Source organism: Podarcis gaigeae (assembly GCF_964106915.1).
Source record: "Podarcis gaigeae genome assembly, chromosome: 2".
NCBI classification, from domain to species: domain Eukaryota; kingdom Metazoa; phylum Chordata; class Lepidosauria; order Squamata; family Lacertidae; genus Podarcis; species Podarcis gaigeae.
The window spans coordinates 105,966,518-105,978,212 of NC_139679.1; the positions used below are offsets into that span (position 1 = coordinate 105,966,518).

The 11,695-nt window shown below is 51.7% G+C and overlaps 1 protein-coding gene across 2 annotated transcripts; it reads left to right on the forward strand.

Annotated features, from left to right (window-relative positions):
- Nucleotides 1-471: 471 nt before the first annotated feature.
- Nucleotides 472-11,532, forward strand: WDR6 (WD repeat domain 6). Of its 2 annotated transcripts, XM_083723309.1 has the most exons (8): nt 472-503; nt 1,764-1,890; nt 3,009-5,418; nt 6,297-6,392; nt 7,218-7,334; nt 7,460-7,578; nt 8,973-10,833; nt 11,024-11,138. In XM_083723309.1, exons 2-7 carry the CDS (start codon nt 1,764-1,766, stop codon nt 9,458-9,460), a joined length of 3,357 nt encoding a protein of 1,118 aa, XP_083579435.1. In that variant the 5' UTR covers nt 472-503; the 3' UTR covers nt 9,461-10,833; nt 11,024-11,138. The 2 variants fall into 2 exon arrangements, with proteins under 2 accessions (XP_083579435.1, XP_083579434.1); XM_083723308.1 differs by lacking the exons at nt 472-503; nt 11,024-11,138 and adding an exon at nt 11,426-11,532 and having other exon boundaries at nt 771-1,890; nt 8,973-9,434.
- Nucleotides 11,533-11,695: the final 163 nt, after the last annotated feature.

The following is an 11,695-nucleotide window of genomic DNA, read 5'->3' on the forward strand; positions in this document are numbered from 1 at the left end:
ATGTGTACAGTGTTTATAGCTATAAACATATACCTTTCTATTGACCTTTTACCTTAATACAGTATAGCTATGTACGTATAGCTATATTTATCTATATGTGCATGCACACGAAAGCTCATACCAAGAACTGACTTAGTTGGTCTTTAAGGTGCTACTGGAAGGAATTTTTTTTGTTTTGTTTTGACTATGGCAGACCAACATGGCTACCTATCAGTGTATCTGAAGAAGTGTGCATGCACACGAAAGCTCATACCAAGAACTGACTTAGTTGGTCTTTAAGGTGCTACTGGAAGGATTTTTTTTTTTTTAATGTGTTTAGATAGAGCTGTGCCTTTAAGAAATTATCTTCCTGCCTTTGCCGGCCTTTAACTACCAATCAGTCTCGGCGGCCTGGGAGAGAACTTCCGCTGGCCAACAGCATCCCTCCGTGTCTTGGAAGCTCGGAAGAAGCCTCCCAATTGGTCCATGGGGTCTGCGCCCGCGCGCGAGAGAGAGAGAGCGAGGTAGGGCGACCTGGTTTCTCGCGATATGGTGGCCTCTGCTTTGCTTCTCTCCCTCCCGGCGCTGCCACGCGGGTCTTGCCTCTCCCTCTGCGAGCGTGTGCGCGCGCCTTCCCTGCCTCTTCCCCAGGCTGTGCACGAAGCTCTGGCTGCAGCGCCCTCGCTTCGCTAAGCATTAGGCTAGAAGCATTCTGTGGCTTAAACCAGGACGGGGTCCTTGTGGCCGCCCAGGTGTTCCTGGGTCAAGGCTCCCCCCATCCCTGACATGCCTGCCCACTTTCTCTCCTGCAAGCCCTGGTCTGTGGAAACTTGTGCCACCAGAAGTGTGTTGCCCTTTCCACTTCAGGCAGTAATGTGTGCCAACAAACCCGCAGTTTCTCCAGCTTAAGCATCCCATTCGTTCTGTGCCTGCTGTTCCTCCACGGGGAGCGGGCTCTTTTATCCAGTCTCTCCCATTTATATGTTCAACGGCCCTCCCTGGTTTTGTTTCGTATCTGCCAGTATAAGAGGCTGACCAAAAGTTTGCCACACACAAAAAATACTGTCGCGCAGCGGCATCCAGGGGCTTCTCAGAACAGGCAAGTACACTCCTGTTCAGACCACTTTTATTATCAAATAAAAAGCCCCGTCGTTCACCAAGTGCTTCAGAGGTTAAATCATTTCATTGTCATAAGGATTGAGCAAAGTCAGCTTGTTCCCATTGTACAGATTTTGGTTAGAACCAGCAAAGCATCTTTCGTCCGAGACTTTGGCTGAGGTGGGATTTGAACAGAGGCCTCTCCGGTCTAAACCGAGAACAACATTTACATTTGCTCTCCCTCTAGCAAGTGGCATCTCATCCCTGCATGCCAGGGATGGGGACCTTTTTTTATTGTCCAGGGCTGCGTTCCCTCAGGGGTAGTTGGGGGGGGGCACGTGGCTGGTGGTTTTGGGTAGGATTGGAACAAAAAGTGGACAATACACTTCCTTCTCTGTCTCCCAGCTCACTTTCTTCTTGGCTTCCCCTTTTCCTTCCATTTTTCCTTCCTTCCTATCTGCATGAAATTAGGCCAGGGAATGAGGTTTCCCACCCCATCCCTAGTGCTCAGTGATGTGAGTTACCTGCTAGCTAGACCATGCTGACTTTTATCTGGAGTAGCTCTAATCCAGCTCCAAACAATTTCTACCTTCCAAGCCAAATGGCAGTATACTTTTATATCCAACACCTAAAGCTATGGAATATCTGCAGCATTTATTACTGTTCCCCCCGACTTTCTTCCTCAGATGTCTTATGTAAGAGGAAGCGAATCAACAGGAGCCCTCACTTCCAATCCTTGTTCAGCGATGGAAACAGAACTGCTGCTGGCTCCTATCACAGCTCTGGAGATTGTGGATGATCACCTTATTGCAGGTATGCAGGAGGGCCAGAATATCCTGAGGCAATGGCAGCCCACAAGGTAGCCATCCCATGTTGCTGGAGTCCCAACAGCTGTGGTCAGGGGTGGTGTGAGTTGCAACATCTGGTGAGCAGAGCAACAGGTAACATTATGTCAAGTGTGTCAGATACTAAGCCATGGCACTGAACATTTGGTGAAACGAGGCATGATACAGTGGTACCTCGGGTTAAGTACTTAATTCGTTCCGGAGGTCCGTTCTTAACCTGAAACTGTTCTTAACCTAAAGGACCACTTTAGCTAATGGGGCCTCCCGCTGCCGCCGTGCCACCGGAGCACAATTTCTGTTCTCATCCTGAAGCAAAGTTCTTAAGCCAAGGTACTATTTCTGGGTTAGCGGAGTCTGCAACCTGAAGCGTATGTAACCTGAAGCGTATGCAACCGAGGTACCACCGTAATGGTTTCAAAGCCAGATTCTACCAAGCTGAATAGCCAAGCAAAGCAGGAATCAAGGCAAGATAGTTGCATTACAGTGGGACAGGCAGGCACCAAGCCAGGGGAGGAGCCCAGAGCTCCTGCAAGGTGGTTTCTTGGATTTCATAAGTCCTGTTGCTGGGGAAATGATGCTCCTACAGATGATGGGAAGTGGGGGGCCTATCAGAAACCTGTTCCCATTCCAAGCAGGGCAAAAGTTGTGGGTAATGTGATTTCTAAGGGACAGTTTGACAAGAGGCCTTACGAAAGCTGCATCAGAAGCAATACCAGATTCGGCCTTGGTGTATCTTTCATAGTGGGACCAGGCGCCATAGCTGTCAACTTTTCCCTTTTCTTGTGAGGAATCCTATTCGGAATAAGGGAATTTCCCTTTTAAAAAAGGGAAACGTAGACAGCTATGCCAGGCGCTGCTCAAGGTGTACCTGGGCTGGTATGGAGGTTGTGTGTGGATCATGTTTGTGAGGATGGATGCTACTGGAAAGAGTACACTCTATCTATCTATCTATCTATCTATCTATCTATCTATCTATATATCTATCTATCTATCTATCATCTATCTATCTATCTATCTATCTATCTATCTATCTATCTATCATCATCTATATATCAAATGAGGTGATTCTAGCCTCTTTTCCTCCAGGTGAAGGACCCTACCTTGCCATCTACTCCCTGGAGCCTGATGCCAGCCAGTCAGCAAGATGCTATAAGAAAGTCCTTCGAAACCATAATGTCCACGGTATCAAGGAGCAGCAGGATGCGGCCCCAGGACCAACCGCCCTAGCTGTCTTTGGAGGCAAAGGCCTCGTCGTTTTGGAGCTCAGCTTCCAAGGCGGCACAGCAAAACTAGCCGAACTCTTTCCTTTCCGCGAGCTGCACGACTGGATCTGGGACCTGCAGTGGTTGGAGGCACCCGGCTGTGTGGCTTTGGCCCTGGGCCACAACTCCTTGGCCCTGTACGACTGCGCTGGCCAGAGGACCCTTCGAGAAGTGCACTGCCAGGAGAAGTGCATCCTCTACTCAGCCCACCTGGTTGGGAGCAGCTGGGACACGCTGGTGCTGGTGGCTGGCACAGTCTTTAACCAGCTGGTGGTCTGGTGCGCAGCCGACCCACCGGACGACACAGGCAGGGTGAAGCCCCGAAGCAGGATCAACGGGCACAAGGGCGTCATCTTCAGCATCTGCTTCTCAGAGAGCAAAAGCATCTTGGCCTCGGCCTCAGATGACAGGAGCCTGCGGCTGTGGGGCGTCGGCGACCTCAGGTCGCCCCATGACCCTGTCCCATGCTTGCTGGTGTGCTACGGGCACCAGTCTCGGGTCTGGTCGGTGCGCCTGCTGAGCAGTTACGTCCTCAGCATTGGAGAAGACGCCGCTTGCCTTGTGTGGAACTACCGGGGCGAGATCGTTCACCGTTTCAAAGGGCACAAGGGGCGTGGCCTCCGGGCAGTCGCCGCCCACGAGAGGCGGGGCTGGGTGTTCACAGGCGGGGCCGATTCTGGCATCAGGCAGTGGCTCCTTAAAGGGCAGAGCGACGGCGGGAACAGCCTCGTGCGGCTGGACTTCCCCTCACCTCGCCGAAAAGGATCTCCCAGAGCGGTGAAGCTGGTGGATGTAAACCACCTCCTTGTGATGACGGACGCCGGGGCCGTCTACGCCTATGACCTGAGCTCCAAAGCCTGGGCGTTGGTCCTTGAGGATGCTGCGTATCGGTCCTACAGCCTCCTAGAAGTCTCTGTGCTCATCAGTGGCGTCGCGCTGTGTGCCATGGGCAACCTGTTGGGACAGGTTAACGTCTTCCCTCTCTGTAGCCCCGCAGAAAGCAAGGAGCTGAAGCTGTACGAGGGGAAAGTGCACAGCCTGAGTTGGGCCTCCTACGCAGGGCAGGATCCCAGTGCTTGCAGCCTCTTTGTTTCTGGAGCAGCCGGTTCCCTGCTGTGGCTGGAGGTCTCTCTTGGCCCACCCGAGGGAGTCGCTGTGGTGGTGAAGCGATGCTTCCGCCTGCCGCTCTGCAAGCAGCGATGGCACACGTGCGCCGCCTTCACGTCCCAGGGAGAGCTGCTGCTCTGCGGCGACCGCAGGGGCTCCCTCATGCTGTTTGAGTGCAAGCCAGCTCAGGCCTTGAGCAGAGGAGCAGGAGTCGGCTCCTCAGACCCAGAGGGGGTCTCTGGTTTGCCTGGCCCGGCCTTTCCTCTCACAGGGGAAGAGCCGCTTGCTGACGGCCCCGTCTCGCTGCTCTTCGGCCTACATGGAAAGCTTGGCGTCACCTCCATCACCTGCCACCAGGACTTTGTCTACAGCACTGGCCGGGACAGCTGCTACCGCCAGCTGCAGGTACAAGGCCGCCAGCTGCACGTGCTGAGGAAGCACAGGCCATGCAAGGGCCTGGAGTGGCTGGAGGAGCTGCGCTTCGGCCCCGATGGGAGCATGTGGGTCCTGGGCTTCCACGCTGACCGCTTTGTTCTCTGGAGCGCCAGCAGCAACGAGATGCTGCTGTCTGTCCCTTGCGGTGGCGGCCACCGCTCCTGGAGCTACGCCCACCGCCTCCAGGCGGGAACCTTTGCTTACGTCAAATCCGGGGATGTGATGGTGCACCAAAGTCGAGACGCGCAAGGCGGGCAGCGCATCCTCAAGGAGTCCCTGCATGGGCGGGAACTGACATGTGTTTGCCACATCGGGGTTTTGCAGGCACCCGGGCAGGAGCCGCTGAGCACCCTTGCCACCGGCAGCGAGGACGGCATGGTCAATATTCTGAGCTACAGGGCGCAGTCTCATACGGTGACCCAGCTTGTGGCTCTGGGCGACCACATCTCGAGCGTGAGAGCTCTGGCTGTGGCCAAGGACACTCAGCCCAAGGCAGGAAGTATCTCTGCCACCCTCTTCTCAGCTGGAGGACGGGCCCAGATTGAGTGTTACCGGATGCTGCTCAGCCCCAGCCATGGCTCTAGCGGCGGTGTGGTCCATCAGCTGGTCCACGTGGCTTCTCACCGCCTGGATGAGCAGTGGGACCGCAGGAAGAACAGGCACAAGCTCGTCAAAATGGACCCAGAGACCAGGTAGTAGCTGTGGCCTTTCCCAGGAATGTGCATTCTTAGACAGGGTCATGGGTTCTCAAAGAGCAGTCAACCCACACTGGAGATGTTATTGATGCTCATATAGGGAATGTGAAATCTGCACTCTATCTTGCTAACCCCTTTACCAACAAACAACACCCCCCCACAAGCACACACACACACACACACACAGGCTTTTCCTATTGTCACACAAGTGGGCACAATATTCACATCCAGCCTGGAAGACTTGAGATAGACAGACAGACAGACAGACAGGCAGGCAGGCAGGCAGGCAGGCAGGCAGGCTAGACTAGACTAGACTAGACTAGACTAGACTCTACCCTATTATTTTGGCTGTAATTTGTTTTAAACTTATTTTAACGTATTTTTAAATGGTTGTAACCCACCCTGAGATCTTGTTTATTTTATTTTATTTAATTTATCAAATTTGTATACTGCCCTTCATCCACAGATCTCAGGGCAGTTCACAGTATTAAAAAGCACAAAATCCGATGATGAGAGGTGGGTGAGAAATCAAACAAATAATCTAAAATACACAACCCTGTCTAACAATATTGTAGCAGCAGGAGATTAAAAACAAAACTAGCAGAATAAAACAATGTCAATAACAGCAGCAAAAAAAGTATAAAGGTCTGTTTGCTTAATTTTCCAGTCTCAGAATTCCCCCCTTCCCTGTTCTGCTGTACTCGTGCTTAAGAATACATTAGTACAGAGAGAATAGGGAGGACTTTGGGCGCCGAGTCCATAGTAGGCAACACGTGCCACTTTCCAGCTTGTGTGTGTGTGTGTGTAACTTTTTCACTGCTCTGGGTTTGGATAGTGTGTCCCAGAGAAGGTAACTGATAACTTCTGTGTTCCAGGTATATGTCTATTGAGGTCCTGGCTGATGTGGAGTACCCAGAGCTTCCAGGTCCCTTGCTCTTCCTAGCTGCTGCTTGCAGTGATGGCTCTGTCCGGTAAGGAAGATGGTTGGGCTCTCCCTTTTAGGGGCCTGTATAGCTGGGGTGAGCGTTTCCGTGCGCTGCTCTGGTTCGCCAGAAGCGGCTTAGTCATGCTGGCCACATGACCCGGAAGCTGTACGCCGGCTCCCTCGACCAGTAAAGCGAGATGAGTGCCGCAACCCCAGTCGGCCACAACTGGACCTAATGGTCAGGGGTCCCTTTACCTTTATAGCTGGGGTGGGGGGTGGGCTTTTCCCACCTGCCTGGCAAAAATCCAGAGATGGGAAGACGAGGGCCAGAATGGAGTAAATGCTTCTTCCTACATTTCCCAGAGGGATGTGGGTGGCACTGGGGGTTAAACCACAGAGCCTAGGACTTGCCGATCAGAAGGTCGGCGGTTTGAATCCCCATGACGGGGTGAGCTCCCGTTGCTCGGTCCCTACTCCTGCCAACCTAGCAGTTCGAAAGCACGTCAAAGTGCAAGTAGATAAATAGGTACCACTCTGGCGGGAAGTTAAACGGCGTTTCCATGCGCTGCTCTGGTTTGCCAGAAGCAGCTTAGTCATGCTGGCTACGTGACCCGGAAGCTGTACGCCGGCTCCCTCGGCCAATAAAGTGAGATGAGCGCCGCAACCTGAGTCGGTCACAACTGGACCTAATGGTCAGGGGTCCCTTTACCTTTTTACGTTTCCCAGAGCAGCACTTTCCCCAAACTAGAGAAGGGAACATGAACAGAAAGGAAACTGTAGCGCTTGTTACAAAGGATGTGGCCCTTTCCCCCTCTTTGAAGTCGGAGACTCTTTTCCTTGGACTGACTTCACTCCTCTCATGTCTGCATAGCCTCTTCCTGCTGCTTGAGCATGCCCAGAAGCTGCAGCTTGTGGCAGAATCCTTTCACCATCAGCACTGCGTCCTGAAGGTCCAGGCATTTGCATGTAAGACAGCAGATGGAGAAAGGTGAGAATGGAGTGGCTACAACCCCCCCCCCCCGGTGTGCTTAAGATGCACCTCCCCTGAGTTTACTACTGCCGACCCATCAGGCCCTAGGAAGCTAATCTTACCCATTCATCTTTATTTTATAGAAGACACTTGTTGAGCAGCGCTGCCACCGACGGGAGCATTGCATTCTGGGATCTCGCCCCTACCCTTAAGCGTGCTGCAGAGGCCTTGAAGGCGGAAGGCACAGAAATCAAGCTTCTGGGTAGGTGGTTGTGTTGACTGCCCTGTTTGTGCACCCTTAAAGTTGTTGTTGTTCATTGTATAACCAGGACATCTCAGTGGGTAGAGCAGGCTTCCTCAGCCTTGGCCCTCCAGATGTTTTGAGACTACAATTCCCATCATCCCTGACCACTGGTCCTGCTAGCTAGGGGTCATGGGAGGCCAAAAACATCTGGAGGGCCGAGGTTGAGGAAGCCTAGGGTAGAGCATGAGACTCAGTCTCAGGGTTGTGGGTTTGAGCCCCATGTTGGGCCGAAGATTTCTGCATTGCAGGGGGCAGGACTAGAAGAAGAAGAAGAGTTTGGATTTGATATCCCGCTTTATCACTCCCCTTCAGGAGTCTCAAAGCAGCTAACCATCTCCTTTCCCTTCCTCCCCCAAAACAAACACTCTGTGAGGTGAGTGAGGCACTTCAGAAAAGTGTGACTGGCCCAAGGTCACCCAGCAGCTGCATGTGGAGGAGTGGGGAATCGAACCTGGTTCACCAGATTACGAGTCCACCTCTCTTAACCACTACACCACACTGGCTCTCTAGATGATCCTTGTGGTCCCTTCCAACTCTGTGATACCATGATTCTATTTCTTATACTCAGCCCATGTGATTGGGTTGCCCCAGCCACTATGGGGATGCAGCTCTCAATGAAAGAATGAATAAAGCAAAAATAAATACAATTCAAATCTTAAAACCTTCCTGAACCAAGGCTGCCTTCAGATGTCTAAATTTATATATTTGCTTAACTCTTTGACATCTGCCGGGAGAGCATTCCACTTTACACAAGGAGGGAACCTCCAAAAGGTCCTTGGAGCCAGACCTCAGTGTCCTGGTTGAACGATGGGGGTGGAGACGCTCCTTCAAGTATACTGGGCTGAGGCCATTTACGGCTTTAAAGGTCAACACCAGCACTTTGAATTGTGCTCGGAAATGTGTACTGGGAGCCAATTCAGATCTTTTAGGACCGGTGTTATACGGTCCTAGCACCCGCATTCTGGATTAGTTGTCGTTTCTGGGTCACCTTCAAAGATAGCCCCATGTACAGCACATTACAGTAATTCAAGCAGGAGATAACCAGAGCATGCACCACTCTGGTGAGACGGTCTGCAGGCAGGTAGGGTCTCAGCCGACATAACAGATGGAGCAGCTAGACAGCCGCCCAAGACACAGAGTTGACCTGTGCCTCCATGTACAGTCATGAGTCCAAAATGACTCCCAGGCTACTCACCTGGTCCTTCAGGGGCACAGTTCAGAACCAGGGAGTCCCCCATACCTGCCCACCCTGTTTGTGACCCTCCTAGGTATACCTTCTTTTTCAAGTGTATATCACCCTTTGCGCTTCCTCCCAGCCTTGTACACTTCCTTTGCCTGTGTGTGTTTTCCAGACCTGGGTACCCCAGTCCTGACTATCCAGGCTCACAGCTGTGGAGTGAACAGCCTCCACGTCCAGCAAGCAGCCGACGGGCATTTCCTGGTGGCCAGTGGCAGCGATGACGGCTCCATCTCTCTCAACGCCGTTGAAGTGGATGCTGGAAGTGACATTGCCCAGGAAGCCGTCGCCGGGACCGGCATCCGCCTTATCAGAAACTCCTCGAGGCTCTGCGCCCATGCAGCTCACGTGACGGGGGTGAGGCTCCTGCAGCCGGACTTCCTCCTCTCTGTTTCGGTGGACCAGCGGCTGACGCTCTGGCACCTTCGCGAGGACAGCCTGTCTTTTGTCAGCAGCAGATTCTGCCACGTGGCCGACGTGGCTGGCCTGGAGTGTTGGGAGGCTGGGGCCCGTGACTGCCACAGCGTGATCTGTGGGCAGGGGCTGGAGATCCTCCGCTGCAGCCTAGATTTGCCAGGTGCAGAAATAGAAAATGGTGTATGAAGGGGTGTGGGCTGTGCAGCCGCCTTATTCTGTTAGGGTGCAGAGGAGTTTGAGTGACCAATAATAATAATAATAATTTATTATTTATACCCCGCCCATCTGGCTGAGTTTCCCCAGCCACTCTGAGCCGCTCCCAATCAAATGTTAAAAACAGTACAGCATTAAATATTAAAAACTTCCCTGAACAGGGCTGCCTTCAGATGTCTTTTAAAGATAGGATAGCTGCATATTTCCTTCACATCTAAAGGGAGGTTGTTCCACAGGGCCGGCGCCACTACTGAGAAGGCCCTCTGTCTGGTTCCCTGTAACCTCACTCCTCGCAATGAGGGAACCGCCAGAAGGCCCTCGGCGCTGGATCTCAGTGTCTGGGCTGAAGTATGGGGGTGGAGACGCTCCTTCAGGTATACAGGACCGAGGCCGTTTAGGGCTTTAAGTCAGCACCAACACCAACCAGGGCACAGAGGGCTGTCATGCGAATGCAGCAAGGACCGTAAGAAATATAATAAATAATAATCATAATAAATTTTTATTTATACCCCATCCTTCCCGGTTCAGAAAACCGGAGTCAGGGCAGTTAACAACAAATTTAAAACACTTAATTGATGCAACAAAAAACAGCATAAAATACAGTATAAAACAGGAATAACAATAAATAAATAAAAATACTTTGCCCCTCTCTTCAGGGAGAAACTGCTTCCGCCATAACCATGCAAATACTGTCCCTGATACGATATAGCTTGCCTGCTTTTCTTTGCCTTGTTGCCTGTGGGCAGTCATTCCGGAGCTTCGCCAACCTATTTTGATAGAGGGCCTGTGATGAGAAATGCAGTAATAAATCAAGCCCACCCGCTGCCAGTCCCTCTGCCTCCGCTGGTTAAATGGCTTAAAATGCCTTTTCCTTGCAAATATGTGTCCTGGATTTCAGCCTCCTCTTCTGATAACTGCAGAGAAACGTAGGAAGCTGCTTTATACCAGGACAGACTTCTTTGTCCAACTGCCCCAGGGTTTCTCCAGGGTCTCAGGCAAGTCTTTCCCCCTGCGCCGCCTATTTGATCATTTTAACTGGCGATACCGGGGATCGAACCTTCTCTGTGCAAATAGCGTTCTCTGCCTCTGAGCTGTGATCCTACTCCTTAAGGAGACCTAATCCCAGCCTGCAGGATGGCCAGATGAATCCCATTCACATGGATTTGGGGAAAGAGCTGATCACCTGGTGCCTGCAGTGCCCTGGGCTCACAGAACTTAAAAACCCACCCTCCCATTGCGGAGGAGGGTTTCTTGTTGCACTGCCTACAGGCTCAAAATTGCCACAAACTCACTGGAGTGTCAGGTGCTAGTCGGTTCAATGGGCAGCGACATTCCTGCGTGCATCCGTTGAATAATAATATATAATAATAATAATTTATTATTTATACCCCGCCCATCTGGCTGGGCCTCCCCAGCCACTCTGGGTGGCTTCCATGGAAACCAAAAATACAGTAAAATATCACACATTAAAAACTTCCCTGAACAGGGCTGCCTTAAGATGTCTTCTGAATGTCAGGTAGTTGTTTATCGTGTCAGGTATATGACATCCATTTAGATTGTAGCATTGATAGAAGAGGACTACGGAGGAGTGGGGATGTTCAGAGAATGTCTACCCGGGTGGGAGATGATGTCTCTTTAAAAAATAAATAAATAGAGTTGTATACGTACTGCCCTTCATCTGTAGATCTCAGGGTGGTTCACAGCATAAAAATGCAAGATAAAAACACAAAACACATGGAGTAGAATTGGGGTGAGAAGTTCAATCATATGATGCCTGTTTGGTGCAGGAATTGGGATGGATTGAGAATATCCTGGAGGTACAGACTTGCAGGGAAATGGTTAGCTTTCTGTCCGTCTGTCCCCCCAATTACAAAAGGAAATGCTCTTGGGTTTTCTCTGACCCCCCCTCCAATACAATTTCTATTTCCTCCCATCGAGACTCCTCTTCCGAGTCAGAACTTTTCACTTTTCAGCTGCTGCAGCTTGTGGCACCTGTTCAGAGGGATTTGCTCGGTTGCGCAAAGTCCTGCACTCAATAATTCAGCAGTTGAGCCCTGGAGTGGCTGGGGTTTCTGGCCCCCCAGCAGCGCCATGCATATTTCATGGTCCAGATTTCAGCAACGGGGAGGTCACACCAAGGCCCCTTTGTCTGCAAGTTCAGCACGTGGCCGCTGCTGTCACGCACTGCCGATTCCCAATGGCCTTCCA

Excerpts from the sequence above, each read along its gene's own strand:
- WDR6 (XM_083723308.1), top strand. The coding sequence starts at position 1,764 with ATGTCTTATGTAAGAGGAAGCGAATCAACAGGAGCCCTCACTTCCAAT. Across the intron at positions 5,419-6,296 it reads AAAATGGACCCAGAGACCAG|GTATATGTCTATTGAGGTCC; the intron begins GTAGTAGCTGTG and ends TCTGTGTTCCAG. Across the intron at positions 7,579-8,972 it reads CACAGAAATCAAGCTTCTGG|ACCTGGGTACCCCAGTCCTG; the intron begins GTAGGTGGTTGT and ends TGTGTTTTCCAG.